The 19,684-nt window shown below is 37.6% G+C and overlaps 1 protein-coding gene across 1 annotated transcript in view; it reads left to right on the top strand.

The window, feature by feature from the left end:
- The window catches only part of ints4 (integrator complex subunit 4), a 38,495-nt gene that overhangs the window by 14,519 nt on the left and 4,292 nt on the right, over positions 1–19,684 (top strand). Inside the window, 12 exon segments of the mRNA XM_030152775.1 lie at positions 1,184–1,358; positions 2,332–2,537; positions 3,866–4,008; positions 5,852–5,967; positions 7,446–7,579; positions 7,687–7,853; positions 9,378–9,471; positions 10,623–10,703; positions 11,022–11,152; positions 11,424–11,483; positions 13,256–13,415; positions 13,502–13,645. Coding sequence (XP_030008635.1) covers positions 1,184–1,358; positions 2,332–2,537; positions 3,866–4,008; positions 5,852–5,967; positions 7,446–7,579; positions 7,687–7,853; positions 9,378–9,471; positions 10,623–10,703; positions 11,022–11,152; positions 11,424–11,483; positions 13,256–13,415; positions 13,502–13,645 — 1,611 coding nt within the window.

The raw sequence follows: 19,684 nt of genomic DNA, 5'->3' as shown, positions 1-19,684 counted from the left end.
TCCTGTCTTTGTCAGTAGTTTTTTCTATAATTACCTGCTGTTCCTGTCTTTGTCAGTAGTTTTTTTCTATAATTACCTCCTGTTCCTGTCTTCGTAAGTGGTTTGTCCTTTAATTACCTGCTGTTCCTGTCTTTGTCAGTAGTTTTTTTCTATAATTACCTGCTGTTCCTGTCTGTCAGTAGTTTTTTTCTATAATTACCTCCTGTTCCTGTCTTTGTCAGTAGTTTTTTTCTATAATTACCTGCTGTTCCTGTCTTTGTCAGTAGTTTTTTTCTATAATTACCTCCTGTTCCTGTCTTTGTCAGTAGTTTTTTTTTTCTATAATTACCTCCTGTTCCTGTCTTCGTAAGTGGTTTGTCCTTTAATTACCTGCTGTTCCTGTCTTTGTCAGTAGTTTTTTTCTATAATTACCTCCTGTTCCTGTCTTTGTCAGTAGTTTTTTTATAATTACCTCCTGTTCCTGTCTTTGTCAGTAGTTTTTTTCTATAATTACCTGCTGTTCCTGTCTTTGTCAGTAGTTTTTTCTATAATTACCTGCTGTTCCTGTCTTTGTCAGTAGTTTTTTTCTATAATTACCTCCTGTTCCTGTCTTCGTAAGTGGTTTGTCCTTTAATTACCTGCTGTTCCTGTCTTTGTCAGTAGTTTTTTTCTATAATTACCTCCTGTTCCTGTCTTCGTAAGTGGTTTGTCCTTTAATTACCTGCTGTTCCTGTCTTTGTCAGTAGTTTTTTTCTATAATTACCTGCTGTTCCTGTCTTTGTCAGTAGTTTTTTTCTATAATTACCTCCTGTTCCTGTCTTTGTCAGTAGTTTTTTTCTATAATTACCTCCTGTTCCTGTCTTTGTCAGTAGTTTTTTTCTGTAATTACCTCCTGTTCCTGTCTTCGTAAGTGGTTTGTCCTTTAATTACCTGCTGTTCCTGTCTTTGTCAGTAGTTTTTTTCCATAATTACCTGCTGTTCCTGTCTTTGTCAGTAGTTTTTTTCTATAATTACCTCCTGTTCCTGTCTTTGTCAGTAGTTTTTTCTATAATTACCTGCTGTTCCTGTCTTTGTCAGTAGTTTTTTCTATAATTACCTGCTGTTCCTGTCTTCGTCAGTAGTTTTTTTCTATAATTACCTCCTGTTCCTGTCTTTGTCAGTAGTTTTTCCTTTAATTACCTCCTGTTTTCGTCTTTGTTTCCAGAGGAAACGTACGGCTCATGAACGGGCCAAGGAGCTGTTCGCTTCTGGAGAGTTCTCATCTGGCAGGAAATGGGCCGACGACGCCCCCAAAGAGAAGCTGGACACCAACACCGTCAACCTGATCGCCTCTGGGGCCTGTGGAGCCTTCGTTCACGGTCTGGAGGACGAGATGTTCGGTAAAAAGAATCTCAGATTAAACAGAGCCCAGACTGTCAGCATTTGACTCATGTTACAGTTCATGTAGGCGTCGAAATCAGAGTCTGAGTCAGGAGACAATGAACACTCAAACTAAACCAGTGGCAGGAACTCAAGGTTTTACAACAACTTTTGAAACTTTTCTGGCAACTTTTTTCTAAGCAAGTCAAAACTAAACCTAAAATGAACATTTTTACACAAGTTGAGACATTTGTGAATTAAGCGACCCTAATTTTCTCCTCAAAGGGCAGAGTTTCTCCCATGACACCTGAGAAAAACTACAGCTAAATAAAAATAAAACCAATCGACTCCTTAAAATAATGGAACTCTGATAACTCCTATATCTTGTATCATGTGCCCTCAGATTGGATTCTCCATGTGTCCTGATGCTGTTCTAGTTCTAGTTTCAGTTCCAGTTCACGTTCCAGTTCCAATTCTAGTTCTAGTTCCAGTTCCAGTTCTAGTTCTAGTTCCCTTTCCAGTTCTAGCTCCAGTTCTAGTTCTAGTTCCAGTTCCAGTTGAAGTTCTAGTTCCAGTTCCTGTTCCAGTTCTAGTTCTAGTTCTAGTTCCTGTTCCAGTTCTAGCTCCAGTTCTAGTTCTAGTTCCAGTTCCAGTTTCAGTTCCAATTCGATTTCTAGTTCCAGTTCTAGCTCCAGCTCCAGTTCCAGTTCTAGTTCTAGCTCCAGTTCTAGTTCTATTTCTAATTCTAGTTCCAGTTCCAGTCCTAGTCCTAGTCCTAGTTCTAGTTCTAGTTCTAGTTCCAGTTCCAGTTCTAGTTCCAGTTCCAGTTCTAGCTCCAGTTCTAGTTCTATTTCTAATTCTAGTTCCAGTTCCAGTCCTAGTCCTAGTTCTAGTTCTAATTCTAGTTCCAGTTCCAGTCCTAGTTCTAGTTGTAGTTCCAGTTCTAGTTCTAGTTCCAGTTCCACCGGTTCTATGTCTTTGTTCTGGTTTCAGAGGTGCGTATTGCAGCCGTGGAGGCCTTGTGCCAGCTGGCTCGCTCCTCTCCCACCTTTGCAGAAAAGTGTCTGGACTTCCTGGTCGACATGTTCAACGACGAGATTGAGGAGGTCCGACTTCAGTCCATTCACGTGTTGAGACAAATCTCCACTCATATAACGCTGAGGGAAGACCAGCTGGACACTGTCCTGGCGGTTCTGGAGGTAAATACTCCCCTGGACTGTGATTTCAAAGCAGCGTTTATTCAGTTCATGCAGTTCAGGGATGTTCAGGTTCTACATTCAGCCCAGTAGGACCTCAAACGGGTCAGACCAGTCAAATAATAACAGTGAAAACAGTAAAATTATATGAAAATATTTACATCTACAAACTATCCTTTAAAAATGAACAGCATGAACAACCTGAAACATCTGAAGAAAAGTAAGTGTAATTTTAACAATATTGTGCCTCAGTTTAACATGTACACGTTTATTACAACTTAGTGATTTTGAGACGTTTGAATAACAAACAATTAACATTAAAAAACAAACAAATATGAACAAAATAAAGAATAACAAGAAAAGAAATAAAAATTGTATCAACATGAAGAAAATGAACCAAAATAAACAAAAAATAACCAAAGCCAACAAATATGATCAAATTGAACCATAACAAGATCAAAATGTGCACAAAAAGGAACAAAAACCTGAGAAACATGAACAAAATTGATGTTAAAACGTACGCTGACTTCTCTGAAGGTTTTTCAGGTTCAAATTTTTTGTTGAAGGATAGAATGTAAATATTTTCGTGTAATTTTGCTTTGTTACATTAAAATGGAGACATTTGTATGTGTCATTATTTATAGGTTATTCTGATTTACTATTCTATTTTACTGATTCTAACCCACTTTAGATCATACTGGTCTGAGTGTGGAACCTGAACTACAAGGATTTATATGTTCAGTGTAATTTTTTGTATTTCACTAATTCACCCCATGGGTGGGATTGGACCCTTTATTGGACCCTTTGGCAGGTGGGACTGGACCCTTTGGCGGGTGGGACTGGACCCTTTGGCGGGTGGGGTTGGACCCTTTGGCGGGTGGGACTGGACCCTTTGGCGGGTGGGGTTGGACCCTTTGGCGGGTGGGACTGGACCCTTTGGCGGGTGGGACTGGACCCTTTGGATGTTGGGACTGGACCCTTTTTTAGAGTGGGACTGGACCCTTTGGATGTTGGGACTGGACCCTTTTTTAGGGTGGGACTGGACCCTTTGGAGGGTGGGACTGGACCCTTTGGATGTTGGGACTGGACCCTTTTTTAGAGTGGGACTGGACCCTTTGGATGTTGGGACTGGACCCTTTTTTAGGGTGGGACTGGACCCTTTGGAGGGTGGGACTGGACCCTTTTTTAGGATGGGACTGGACCCTTTTTTTAGGGTGGGCCTGGACCCTTTGGAAGGTGGGACTGGACCCTTTTGAGGGTTGGACTGGACTCTTTGACGGGCCGGTTTAGCCTGATGCCCACCCACTCATGGAGGGCGTGTCTTCCTGCAGGACTCCTCCCGTGACATCAGAGAAGCTCTGCATGAACTACTGTGTTACACCAACGTCTCCACTAAAGAGTGCATCCAACTGGCTCTGCTGGAGCTGCTCAAGAACCTCAACAAGTACCCGACGGACCGCAACTCTGTGTGGAAGTAAGAACTACACACCTGTGTGTGTCCGTCACGGTCCTGAAGGGGACGGCGCTGACTTTTACTTTTTTTCTGAAATGGTCCTCCAGTGATTGGATCAGAAAAAACATGGTCATACAGACGTAAACATGGCCAGAGTTGGAACAACATGAGCGAGAATGAAGCCTTAAAGACCCAGAGTTACTTATGAGGCAGTTCAGGAATACACTTTACCCTCCATTTAACCTTTACTAAGTGATTTATCACCATTTATTCTAATATTATCCTCTGTATTTTACATATTTCAGTGTAAATACTGTATTTTTCTACATTTAATTCACTGATCATGTAGTTGTTCATTAAAACTCAGAGTAAATTTAGAGGTTATTATATGAAAAACAGAGAAAACAGAAGAAAAATTGACTTTTTCAGTAAAATCTACCAATAAGTGAACAAAAAGGGTTTGTACAGGGGTTTCCAATCCTTGAAAATGCTTGAATTTCAAAGTTGTGTTTTCAAGGTCTGAAAAGTGCTTGAATTTTAGTTTACCCCAGTGATAAGGTGATGTGCTGGAAATATGTTCGAACCCTGTATAAAGATCTAAAATTATGTTCCGTAATAGCAAAAAGGGAATTTAATTTATGACTTCAAGTTTTATTTTTCTAAATGTATCACTTCTGTGTAAGTAGCTTTGGCTTTAGTTAATATTAAAAATAAGTAAATAAATCATATCACAGAGTTAAAATTACAAACACTTTCAAGCACTTAAAGAAAAATTCAAGCACTTTTCAAACCTTGAAAACAAAACATTGAAATTCAAGCATTTTCAAGGATTTCAAGGACCCATATGAACCCTGTTAGACTTAAGACCAGGTAAAAATACTGTTCAAGCAGCATCTTATTAACCCCTGGGTAAAACTAACAACATGTAGTGTTTTGTATTTATTTTGGGCTTTTTTAGAATAATAATGATGCATCTAAAAAACTAAAAATCATAAACAGAAGCTGTTTTCTTCATTTGTGAAAACCTGAACAGTGTATAACTATAAACCTACTGTAACAGACCAAGATGAAGATAATTTTGTGTCCAGCTCCTGTTTTTGTGTCCTTCCTTTATATCCTGTCTTTGTGTCCTGTTTTTCTGTCCTTCCTTTATATCCTGTCTTTGTGTCCTGTTTTTGTGTCCTTCCTTTATATCCTGTCTTTGTGTCCTGTTTTTCTGTCCTTCCTTTATATCCTGTCTTTGTGTCCTGTTTTTCTGTCCTTCCTTTATATCCTGTCTTTGTGTCCTTCCTTTATATCCTGTCTTTGTGTCCTGTTTTTGTGTCCTTCCTTTATATCCTGTCTTTGTGTCCTGTTTTTGTGTCCTTCCTTTATATCCTGTCTTTGTGTCCTGTTTTTGTGTCCTTCCTTTATATCCTGTCTTTGTGTCCTGTTTTTGTGTCCTTCCTTTATATCCTGTCTTTGTGTCCTGTTTTTGTGTCCTTCCTTTATATCCTGTCTTTGTGTCCTGTTTTTGTGTCCTTCCTTTATATCCTGTCTTTGTGTCCTGTTTTTGTGTCCTTCCTTTATATCCTGTCTTTGTGTCCTGTTTTTGTGTCCTTCCTTTATATCCTGTCTTTGTGTCCTGTTTTGTGTCCTTCCTTTATATCCTGTCTTTGTGTCCTGTTTTTCTGTCCTTCCTTTATATCCTGTCTTTGTGTCCTGTTTTTCTGTCCTTCCTTTATATCCTGTCTTTGTGTCCTGTTTTTCTGTCCTTCCTTTATATCCTGTCTTTGTGTCCTGTTTTTCTGTCCTTCCTTTATATCCTGTCTTTGTGTCCTGTTTTTCTGTCCTTCCTTTATATCCTGTCTTTGTGTCCCCCCAGGTGTCTGAAGTTCCTGGGTTCCCGACACCCGACGCTGGTCTTACCGCTGGTCCCTGAACTGCTCAGCACTCACCCGTACTTCGACACGCCTGAGCCGGACATGGACGACCCGGCCTGTATCCTTCCAAACCCCTCCCCCCAAAAACCACCACACCCACATTCAGTCAGTCACATGATTAAACACCTGTAACCTTCTGCTGTCTATGTTATGCACACTTTGCCCTTTTTATTAGAAGGTCGTATTATTTTTTCACAATTTGTTCAGATCAGAATTCAAAAGTTGGCTCAAAACAAAACCATCTGCTAATTTCATAAAGATGGATTGGACTTTTTTCTGTTTTTCTGTGTCTTTACGTTGAATCATATTGAAAAACCACTGAAACCAGCAGGAATTTGAAGATGGAGACTTTATCACAAAGTAGTTCTGGCTGCTTTTACTTTGAAAGGGTCAAAGGAAGTGGTTGATTATTGCAGTAATTGTTCATGTTGGTTCAGGAGAATCCACTCAAACTAAACACAAACCAACAGACGCTGATGATTAAGATTTGGTGAAACAATAAAACGAACAGATCAGTTTTATCTGACACATAATCATAGAATTTACAAACTAAACACTGCCCCCTTGTATCAATAATAGGTAGAGTTAAAATAAACATACAGAACATATTTGGGAAAAACTGCATCCATTAACCCTCTGGTGTCCAGGTGAGGATATTATACACACTTTACACTTCCTGTTATTAAAAATCATATTATTGTTCATAATTTATTTTAGGTCAGAATTCAAAAGTTGTTCATTTTTGTCTGATTGTTTAAATTCTGATCCATCCACTGAAACCATCCCATAATAATAAACAGTGTTAAATTCCGGCACTAACACCATTCTACGAAGTGAGTACAAAATACACACTGACACATTTAACATTTGACCTAGAACCAAAAATAGTAATAATATGAACCAATGTTAGTGTTAATCACTGACAGATGACAGGAGGAACTGATAAAAAATAAAGAATTACATTTTTATGTCGAATATTGAGAAAAAAAGTTTTGGGTTTTTTTTCTGCATCAAAAACCTAGTTTGTTTACATTACAAATGTGTCATTTAAAGGGTTAAATATGACAGTTATTGAGTATTTGATATTTTAGTTTATGGCTCAAGTTGATGAAATACAAAAAAATGTAAAAAGTTAAAAACAAACTATGTGAAACATTTTGACATGACACACGACGTGTGCATATTATGAGGTGTAGGTGAATAGAAGGACCTCTATGAACGGATACCAGAGGGTTAATAAAATTAACACCAAAAAATTCACAAAACAGACAAAAACTGGTTCACTGCTTTTATGTGATAGAAAACTGACAGATAATAATGAAAGAAAAAACAAGAAATACAAAAATACAAAAGTTGATGAAATACAAAAAAAATGTCAATAAGTTCCAAAGTAACATGAAACCATGTTGACGTGACTACGGTGCTCTGCCTATTATGGGCTGTGGGTGGGTGTGGTTCTAAAGGCCTCTGTGGGCGGTACCGTAGGTTACCTGTGGTGCTCATGTGTTCGTCCTTGATCTTACCGGTCGGTGTCAGACATCGCCGTGTTGGTTCTGGTGTTCAACGCTGCAAAGTCGTGTCCCACGATGCCGGCGCTGTTTTCTGACCACACCTTCAGACACTACGCCTACCTGAGGGACAGTCTGTCCCACCTGGTCCCACCACTGAGGGTAAGAACCCACAGGAACCAGCTGGTGGACCAGGGTTCTACTGGAGTACACACACACACACACACACACACACTCACTCTAACACAGCGTCGGTTGTGTGTGTTCAGCTCCCAGGGCGGAAGCAGGTGTTGGGTCTGGACCCGGTGGACTCGGGTTCTGCTTCAGGTTCTGTGGAATCAGCTCAGCTCTTCCTTCAGCAGAGTCTGAACAGGATCAGTACCATCCAGAACCTGGAGGCCCCAGGAGCCCAGGACCTGCTCAACTTCACCATAAGGTACACACACACACACACACACACACACACACACATATGTATATGTGTATATGTATATGTCAGAGTAGAGACTGCGATCTGGTAGGATCGGCGATTCTACCAGTAGAAACTCCGATCAGAGTCTCTCCTGGTAGAAACTCCGATCCTGCCAGTAGAAGGGTTAGGGTTAGGGTTAGGGTTCGGATCGGAGTTTCTACTGGTAGAATCGCCGATCCTACCAGATCGCAGTCTCTACCCTGACATATATATTAGGGATGGGAAGATTATCTGATACGTATCGATACGCCGACACGCGCGTGCATGATCCGAGTGCAGCGGTAGAGAAGCTGCGAGTGAATGAGAAGTTTGGAATGATATCGCGATGCATCGGTTATTGAATGTTTGTATCGATAAAATTCGATCCGTTCAATAAAATATATTTTTACTTGCATGTGAAAGTGTTACTATTTATTTGGGTAAAGTTTTTCTTTCCTTCAGACCCATGTTAACATGCGCCGCAGATTCGCACATGTGTTCACTGTACACTAACAGTCTGAGCTCCATGGATGCACTGTGGCACAAGCGCCGCAGGTGAATACTGTAACATCTGTATGTGAATCTGACAGACATAGAAGGAAGGTGTGGTCACCTTCCTTCTGTGTGGTTCTATGTGGTTTATGAAAGTGTACTTTTTACTATATCAACTGTACTGAATACTGCCGTACATACCACAGATACTTCTTTAAACAGTGTCATACATATCCAACAGCACATCCCAGAATACCTTGCACAGGTGTCTCTTAAAGTGACAGAACCTTTTTCTGTATTACCCACATTACAAATTGATTCGGCGAGGGAGTAAGAAGTTGAGTGTTAGAAACATGCAGAGAAACGACTTTGGAAACAAAGTCCTAACTTTTTCACTGACTGACTGTGAGGCACGTGTTCTGAAACTGAACTGAAGCTACTTTGTAAAAAGTCATGGTCTTATTTGATAAATAAATAATCAAGCTCATTGAATTGCACTGCATATTTTATTTTTTTTAACAGAATGAATGTGTTCAATCAGAATGTGTTTAATCGCTCTGTATCGTGATTTGGATGTGAATCGTATCGCATTGTAAGATGCCCTACACATATCTTTAATATATAATATATCGGATTGAAGATGTTGTATCGAGATGCGTATTGTATCGGCCTTACAACTAAGATTCCCAACCCTAGTGTGTGTGTATATATATATATATATATATATATATATATATATATATATATATATATATATATATAATATGCACACACACACGCACAGGCAAAACATACAATAGTATAATAATAATACTAATACTTATAATTAGTATTATTAGTAGTAGTATTGTTCTAATTCTCTTCCTGTTTGTATGGGTTTGTGTCTGTGTGTGTCTGTTTATTTGTGTGTATGTGTGTCTGTGTGTGTTGTTTTGTTTGTGCTTGTGTCTGTGTTTGTTTGTGTCTGTGTGTGTGTCTTTGTGTGTTTTTTTGTTTGTGTGTGTTTGTGTTTTTCAGGGACGTGCAGCGTCTGGGTCACCTCCAGACTCAACTCTCCGGTGCTGCAGACTTCTGTGCCACGTATCTTCGTTGTCAGCTGCTGCTCATGAAGGTCAGTCTGTCCTTTCATCAGTGTTGGACATAAAACCACTGGAAGACCATGGAAAAGTCTGTCCACCACAGAGTTAGTGACATCATGCACTTTTATTTAATGAATTTAAGGTTTATTTTATCATGGGTTCCAACTCTGGAGTATTTACTCGTTTACTGAACGTCTGTAGAAGCTGTAACTGTTCAGCACAAAATACACTTTAGTTTAACCCTTAAAGACCCAAACGTCCACCTTTAACCTAAACCATCTACTGATCTAAACTGTTTAATATCTGTTGATCCACTAATTCTATCAATCCATGTCAATAATTGGTGCAAAATACAGTTCTTTATCTTTTCATGGTCATCAGATATGACCATATTTGGACGTTCAGAGGCTCCGTAGTTACCGTGGAAACACCGTCATCTTCTCCAACATTGATTCAGCCGTAAAACCCATGGAGTTGGATGAATGACAGTGGATGGACACACTGGGTTTATGTTCAGATACTGTTCATTTAGTTTTATCTGTTTTTCATATAATAACCTTCAACTTTAATCTGAGCTTTAATGAACATCTACATGATCAGTGAATTAAATACAGAAAAATATCTGATTTTCACTGAAAAAGTGCAAAATAAAGGAAATAATATTACAATAAATGCTGATAAATCCCTTAAAAATTAAATATAGAGGAAAAAATTAACTTGGGAACTGATATGAAAGTATCACTGGGTCTTTATGGGTTAAGACTGAATAGAATATTTGTTGAACAAAATTTGTTATTAATTCTAATTATTGTCAAATGTTCTTGTTGAAGGAAACAAAATGCATTTAATTGCTACAGTAAATATAAATAATTAAGAGCCTTTGATTTTTTCAGTTCATAATCTGACTCAACTATTGAAATAAATAGTCATTAGTTTGAATCTTAATCAGTTTTGGCTTCATGAAGAATTCTGATGTTTACACCAACATGGAATTCAGTCAATATTTACATTTATTTATTCTGTAAAAAAGTATACTTTTGAATCTTTTCAAATTAAATTAAAAACAAAATATTGTGTTTTTCTGTCATTTATAACCTGATTTAAATAGAAGTAAACACAGACTTAAAGAGGACGGGGAGTTAAAAGGACTGAATGACCTCTGACCTTTGTCCATATTTTCCAGGCTCTGCAGGAGAAGCTGTGGAACATGGCTGTTCCATTATGTCTGAAACAGAACGTCACCGCCACTGCAGCAGCACGACAGGTGTGCACATAGAACATATAGAACATAGAACACATATAGAACATAGAACACGTAGAGCATGTAGAACATACAAAACACATAAAACAAATAGAACAAGTTGAACATATAGAACACGTAGAACATAGAACACAGAAGACATAGAACACATAGAACACACATCCAGGACCCCAGCCAGTGCCTCAGGGTGTCTGGTCAGCTGGAAATCGCTATCACTGTAAGCTAACATTTAGCATTAGCTCGTCCATGTCCCCATGCAGGTGGAATCCCAGTGTAAACCCGTTGGTCTTGTTGGTTCTGTGTGTGTGATGGTTCGTGCAGATCCTGGAGGAAACCTACAAGCTGGAGTTCCTGTACGGGGGTCTGGAGAACCGGCAGATCGCCACTATCCACCACGTTCGCCTCCAGGCCAAAGCTCTGCAGCTCATCCTGTCGGCTCGGACCAGGCAGGGGTGTGTCCAGTCAAACCCACCAGGACACGCCCTTCGACTCTAATCAAATACTGGCTTTGGTTTTAGTTTTAAATATAAGATTATATGTATTTATGTTAGTTATGTTATAGTTTCATTAACTATAACTACTGCTGGTTATCGTATTAAGTACATATTCCCACACATACAGAACAAACCAGTGCTCTGCTAGTGACCGCGTCGTCGTCCACAAACACACGCACATGTTCCTGTTCAGTCCAGATGTTGAACATGTGTCCTGTCTTCTCCTCAGCCTGGATCCTCTGATCAGCAGCTGTGAAAAGTTTCTGCAGGAGATCGAGGCTTTTCAGAGGTAACATTTCCAAACATTCACATTTTAATATGAACATGAATGTATCTAATGTGGTCGTCATGACAACAGGAAAAACATTTATAGAATCATTTAAACAGGATGTCGGCATTTCCAGGGGTGCAGTTGTTTATCAGGCTTCCTGTAGGGTCTTAAAAAGTCCTAAAAGTCTTGAATTTTTAAATCTGCATTTAATACCTTAAAAAAGTCTTTAAAGGTGTTAAATTTGATCTGGTAGGGCTTCAGTTCTGTTTTCAGAAACCTATTGACTGTTGTGTTTAAATGTTTCTGTTCATGTCCAAAGTGTAAAGACAGTATCGTTATTCGTCTCAGTTCCACCCGTTCAAACTGATAATTTATTGAAATTAGGAACCAATTATCACGAACTTATTCACATATTCAGAACATATTCACTTCAGACTCTAAAACCATTTATTTTATTTTTCTGAATGACAAACTCCCAAAATATCTCAAATAGTTTGTCCACTAACTGAATATTCCTCTTATCGTCATAGAGATCAAACAGAAACACAAAAGAAATGCAGTTTATGTTCTTATATTAAAATAAATTCTTCTATACAGTTTATTTTCTGTATCTTCAGTGTGAACATTCAGCTTCATATTTAATAATTACTTGGATGTTCAGCCACATGGTTTGATGCAGTGGTTCTTGGTTGATATGGATCCGTAAAATAACGTTGATGATTCCGATGTTTGTTTTTTTCCGTTTTTGTCGTTCTTTATCCCTCCTCTGCAAAGAAATAGAACATGTGTCGACACCTGCCCGTCTCAGCTGACCCGTTCTGTCTGTTCATCGATAGTGTTTGTTTACATTCACTTCCATCGTTATTTACTTTCTACTAAAGTCAACGACGACGCAGTGAATTTTTAGTGTCTTTTTTCGTGGTCGATTTGGGGACATTGGCAGATGAATCAGCTGCTCCAGGGAGTCACTAGTCCCTTTTCCATCGTCCATCTGAGCTAAACTTTCCCCATATTTTTTAAATGTGTTCAAAACAGAAGTGTGTAATGTTGTTTTTTTCATTCAATCCCAATTGTGCTGATGAGTTTCTTCTGGTAGATGTCAGTGTCAGTCCTTCCATAAACATGAACATAAATCTGTGTTGTTCTGAATCTAGAATGCTGGTTCCTCCTCTATCTCCTACTAAATTCTAAACTGATGTGCTTTCCTGGTGTGTCCACACATACACACACACGTTTGGGTTCAACTCTTCTTCTCTTGTTCTAACATCCATCAACATGGCTGTTTTGGTCATGTGACTCTTGTTGGACTCAAAGGTCTTTCCATTACAGTTTTGTGCGATATACCAATTTAACTACGAAAAAACACCTCTTGCAAAAACTTTTCATTGAAAAACAAGAGTTTTGGCGAAACTGTCGTTTTTCCATTAGACAAATTTTTATGCACAAGTTATATTCACACAGTTCGAGGGGCAATGGAAAAGAGACTAGTGTTGTATTGGGTTAAAACCTCCATCAAACAACATTTTTACAGATATGGATCAAATATGACCCACATCTGAGCACAAGTGTTTACAAGTGTTGTTTGTTTAATAATTTCATTAAATTTTTAACTTTTAGTCCAAAAAACCCAAAAAACAAACACACACTTAAATCAGAATTGAATAATGGATCATTGGATAAAACATGGTTAACATGTGAATAATATGGACTATTTGCCGTTCGTCTGACTTCCTGTCTAAGCCCCTCCTACCGTCGTTGGTCTCTTCTCTGACCTGTTTCTTTCTCCTCAGGTCATTTCTGACAGAGCTGCCACACCTCCACGACAGTTTTGTGGATAAACTTCTGGAGCTGAAGCCCAGGATCTCGGCCTGTAGCTCCGTGGAGCTGGTGAAGATCCTCCAGACCACCTTACGCCAGAGCGGCCTCCTGCAGCTCCGCCTCCCGGAGCAGGTACGACCGCTGACTGCCAGGATGGACCTGCAGACCCCCACCGGGACCGCCTCACATGTGTAAACCCTGTCTATGCTGGTTTCCAGATCCACCGGGCCACGGCCACCATCATAGAACCCACAGGAGAGTCGGACAACCCACTGAGGTTCACGTCAGGCCTGGTGGTGGCGCTAGACATCGATGCAACGCTGGAACACGTCCAGGACCCACAGAACACGGTCAAAGTCCAGGTGGGTTTGGACTCTAGACAGATGGTCTACAGTCAGACCTGATCACCATCATGTTTGGAGAACACTTCCTCTGGGTTCAGGATGGATATATATGTGTATGTATGTATGTAATTATGTCTGTATGTATGGACATTTATATGTATGTATGTACACATGTATGTCTGTATGTAAGTATATATGTAAGTATGCATGTATGTATGTAAGTTTGTGTGTATGTATGTACATATGTAAGTATGTATGTATGTACATATGTAAGTATGCATGTATGTATGTATGTAAGAATGTATGTTATGTATGTATATATGTATGTAAGAACGTATGTATGCATGTATGTATGTAAGTATGTATGTATATATGTATGTATGTACATATGTATGTATGTAGTATGCATGTACGTACGTACGTATGTATGTACAGTACAGGCCAAAAGTTTGGACACACCTTCTCATTCTTCGCATTTTCTTTATTTTCATGACTATTTACATTGTAGATTCTCACTGAAGGCATCAAAACTATGAATGAACACATGTGGAATTATGTACTTAACAAAAAAGTGTGAAATAACTGAAAACATCTCTTATATTCTAGTTTCTTCAAAGTAGCCACCCTTAGCTCTGATGACTGCCTTGCACACCCTTGGCATTCTCTTGATGAGCTTCCAGAGGTAGTCACCTGAAATGGTTTCCACTTCATAGCTGTGCCTTGTCAGGGTTACTTAGTGGAATTTCTTGCCTTATTGATGGGGTTGGGACCATCAGTTGTGTTGTGCAGAAGTCAGGTTGATGCACAGCTGACAGCCCTATTGGACAACTGTTAGAATGCATATTATGGCGAGAACCAATCAGCTAAGTAAAGACAAACGAGTGGCCATCATTACTTTAAGAAATGAAGGTCAGTCAGTCTAGAAAATTTGAAAAACTTTGAATGTGTCCCCAAGTGCAGTCGCAAAAACCATCAAGCGCTCCAACGAAACTGGCTCACATGAGGACCGCCCCAGGAAAGGAAGACCAAGAGTCACCTCTGATGCTGAAGATAAGTTCATCTGAGTCACCAGCCTCAGAAATCGCAAATTAACAGCAGCTCAGATCAGAGACCAGATGAATACCACACAGAGCTCTAGCAGCAGACACATCTCTACAACAACTGTTAAGAGGAGACTGCGTGAATCAGGCCTTCATGGTCAAACAGCTGCTAGGAAACCACTGCTCAGGAGAAGCAACAAACAGAAGAGATTTATTTGGGCCAAGAAACCCAAGGAATGGACATTAGACCAGTGGAAATCTGTGCTTTGGTCTGATGAGTCCAAATTTGAGATCTTTGGATCCAACCGCCGTGTCTTTGTGCGACGCAGAAAAGGTGAACGGATGGATGCTACATGCCTGGTTCCCACCGTGAAGCATGGAGGGGGAGGTGTGATGGTGTGGGGGTGCTTTGTTGGTGACACTGTTGGGGATTTATTCAAGATTGAAGGCAACCTGAATCAGCATGGCTACCACAGCATCCTGAAGTGACATGCCATTCCATCCGGTCTGCGTTTAGTTGGACCATCATTTATGTTTCAACAGGACAATGACCCCAAACACACCTCCAGGCTGTGTGAGGGATATCTGACCAAGAAGGAGAGTGATGGAGTGCTGCGCCAGATGACCTGGCCTCCACAGTCACCGGACCTGAACCCAATCGAGATGGTTTGGTTGAGCTGGACCGCAGAGTGAAGGCAAAAGGACCAACAAGTGCTAAGCATCTGTGGGAACTTCTTCAAGACTGTTGGGAAACCATTTCAGGTGACTACCTCTGGAAGCTCATCAAGAGAATGCCAAGAGTGTGCAAAACAGTCATCAGAGCTAAGGGTGGCTACTTTGAAGAAACTAGAATATAAGAGATGTTTTCAGTTATTTCACACTTTTTTGTTAAGTACATAATTCCACATGTGTTCATTCATAGTTTTGATGCCTTCAGTGAGAATCTACAATGAAAATAGTCATGAAAATAAAGAAAATGCGAAGAATGAGAAGGTGTGTCCAAACTTTTGGCCTGTACTGTATGTATGTACATATGTACGTGTGTATGTACGTCTGCCTAAGTATGTACATATGTATGTATGTACATACGTACCTATGTATGTATGTATGTATATACGTACGTACGTATGTATGTATGTATGTATATACGTACGTACGTATGTATGTATGTATGTACGTACGTATGTATGTACATATGTATGTAAGTATGCATGTAAGTATGTAAGTATATATGTGAGTATGTACGTATGTATGTATGTAAGTACATATCTGTGTAAGTCTGCATGTATGTACATTTGTAAGTATGTATATGTAAGGGTAGAGACTGCGATCTGGTAGGATCGGCGATTCTACCAGTAGAAACTCCGATCAGAGTCTCTGACCCTAACCCTTACCCTAACCCGATTGGAGTTTCTACTGACAGGATCGGAGTTTCTACCAGTAGAGACTCTGATCGGAGTTTCTACTGGTAGAGACTACGATCGGAGTCTCTACTGGTAGAATCGCCGATCCTACCAGATCGCAGTCTCTACCCTGATATATATATACATTATGTATGTAAGTATGTATGTGTGTATGGACATATGTATGTGCACATGTATGTCTGTATGTAAGTATATATGTAAGTATGCATGTATGTATGCATATAATAATGTATGTATGTATGTACATATATATGTACATGTACATATATATGTCTTACATATGTACACATGTATGTAAGTATGCATGTATGTATGTAAGTAAGAATGTATGTTATGTATGTATGTATGTATGTATGTAAGTAAGTAATTATGGACATATGTATGTATGTACATATGTATGTATGTAGTATACATGTACATATGTATGTATGTAAGTATGTATTTAAGTACATATGTAAGTATGTATGTAAGTACATATGTATGTGAGTATGTATGTGTGTATGTCAGTATGTATGTAAGTACGTATGAATGAGTATGTATGTATGTACATGTGTATGTGTGAACATATATAAGTATGTACATATGTATGTACATATGCATGTATGTATGTATCCATATATGTAAGTATGTATGTGCATAGGTATGTAAGTACATATGTTTGTATGTATGTTTTCTTACAGATATACATGTGTATGTACATACATACATACGTACCTACATGTAAGTATGTATGTACATATGTATGTAAGTATTTATGTATGTACACATGTATGTACATATGTATGTGAGTATGTTTGTATGTATGTATGTGGATATGTATGGAAGTACGTATGTACGTGTGTGTGTGTATGTCTGTCTAAGTAGGTATGAATGTACATATGTAAGTATGCGTGTAAGTATGTAGGTAAGTATGCATGTAAGTATGTATGTATGTACATATGTACCTATGTATGTAAGTATGCATGTAAGTATGTACATATCTATGTAAGTCTGCATGTATGTACATATGTAAGTATGTATATATGCGTTATGTATGTAAGTATGTATGTATGGACATATATATGTATGTATGTGCACATGTATGTCTGTATGTAAGTATATATGTAAGTATGCATGTATGTATGTATGTATGTATGTATGTATGTATTTAAGTAAGAATATGTTATGTATGTATGTAAGTAAGTATGCATGTAACTATGTATGTATGCATATGTATGTATTTATGTAGTATACATGTACATATGTATGTATGTAAGTATGTATGTGCATAGGTATGTAAGTACATATGTATGTATGTAAGTACGTATGTATCTAAGTCTGCATGTATGTACATATGTAAGTATATATGTATGTATGTAAGTAAGAATGTATGTATGTATGTATGTATGCATGCACATATGTACGTAGATAATTACATAGGTATGTGAGTATGTATGTATGTATGTAAGTATGCATGTAACTATGTATGTATGCATGTGCATATGTATGTATGTATGTAGTATACATGGACATATGTATGTATGTAAGTATGTATGTGCATAGGTATGTATGTATGTATGCATTATGTATGTAAGTATATATGTATGTATGTAAGTAAGAATGTAAGTATGTATGTATGTATGCATGCATGCACATATGTACGTATATAGGTACATAGGTATGTACATATGTACCTATGTATGTAAGTATGTATGTATGTACATATGTAAGTACATATGTATTTTAAGTATGCATGTAACTATGTACATATGTATGTATGTATGCATGTATGTAAGTACATATCTATGTAAGTCTGCATGTATGTACATATGTAAGTATGTATATATGCGTTATGTATGTAAGTATGTATGTATGGACATATATATGTATGTCTGTATGTAAGTATATATGTAAGTATGCATGTATGTATGTATATAATAATGTATGTATGTATGTATGTATGCATGTAACTATGTATGTATGCATGTGCATATGCATGTATGTATGTAGTATACATGTACATATGTATGTATGTAAGTATGTATGTATATATGTATGTATCTATGTATGTAAGTATGTATGTGCATAGGTATGTAAGTACATATGTATGTATGTAAGTACGTATGTATCTAAGTCTGCATGTATGTACATATGTAAGTATGTATGTATGCATCATGTATGTAAGTATATATGTATGTATGTAAGTAAGAATGTATGTATGCATGCACATATGTACGTAGATAAGTACATAGGTATGTGAGTATGTATGTATGTATGTACATATGTAAGTATGTATGTATGTACGTATGTATGTATGTAAGTATGCATGTAAGTATATATGTATGTATGTATGTACATATGTATGTAAGTATGCATGTAAGTATGTAAGTACATATGTGAGTATGCACGTATGTATGTAAGTCTGCATGTATGTACATTTGTAAGTATGTATATATGCATTACGTATGTAAGTATGTATGTGTATGGACATATATATGTATGTATGTGCACATGTATGTCTGTATGTAAGTATATATGTAAGTATGCAAGTATGTATGTATATAATAATGTATGTATGTATGTACATATATATGTGTTATGTATGTACATATGTATGTAAGTAAGAATGTATGGACATAGGTATGTATGCATGTAGTATACATATGTATGTATGTAAGTATGTATGTAGTATGCATGTATATATGTATGTATGTATGTAAGTATGCATGTAACTATGTATGTATGCATGTAACTATGTATGTATGTATGTAGTATACATGGACATATGTATGTATGTAAGTATGTATGTATATATGTATATATGTATGTAAGTATGTATGTGCATAGGTATGTAAGTACATATGTATGTATGTAAGTATGTATTTATGCCTGTATGTATGTAAGTATGTATTTATGTACATATGTAAATATGTATGTATGCATTATGTATGTAAGTATATATGTATGTATGTAAGTAAGAATGTATGTATGTATGTATGTAAGTATGCATGTAACTATGTATGTATGCATGTGCATATGTATGTATGTATGTAGTATACATGGACATATGTATGTATGTAAGTATGTATGTATATATGTATGTAAGTATGTATGTGCATAGGTATGTAAGTACATATGTATGTATGTAAGTATGTATTTATGCCTGTATGTATGTAAGTATGTATGTATCTATGTCTGCATGTATGTACATATGTAAGTATGTATGTATGCATTATGTATGTAAGTATATATGTATGTATGTAAGTAAGAATGTAAGTATGTATGTATGTATGTATGTATGTATGTATGTATGCATGCATGCACATATGTACGTATATAGGTACATAGGTATGTACATATGTACCTATGTATGTAAGTATGTATGTATGTACATATGTAAGTATGTATGTATGTACATATGTAAGTATGTATATATGCGTTATGTATGTATGTAAGTATGCATGTATGTATGTATATAATGTATGTATGTATGCATGTGCATATGCATGTATGTATGTAGTATACATGTACATATGTATGTATGTATGTAAGTATGTATGTGCATAGGTATGTAAGTACATATGTATCTAAGTCTGCATGTATGTACATATGTA

The sequence above is a fragment of the Sphaeramia orbicularis genome, chromosome 13, assembly GCF_902148855.1.
Source record: "Sphaeramia orbicularis chromosome 13, fSphaOr1.1, whole genome shotgun sequence".
NCBI lineage: Eukaryota > Metazoa > Chordata > Actinopteri > Kurtiformes > Apogonidae > Sphaeramia > Sphaeramia orbicularis.
The sequence above is the reverse complement of the archived record's forward strand: the minus strand, read 5'-3'. Positions and strand labels throughout refer to the sequence as shown.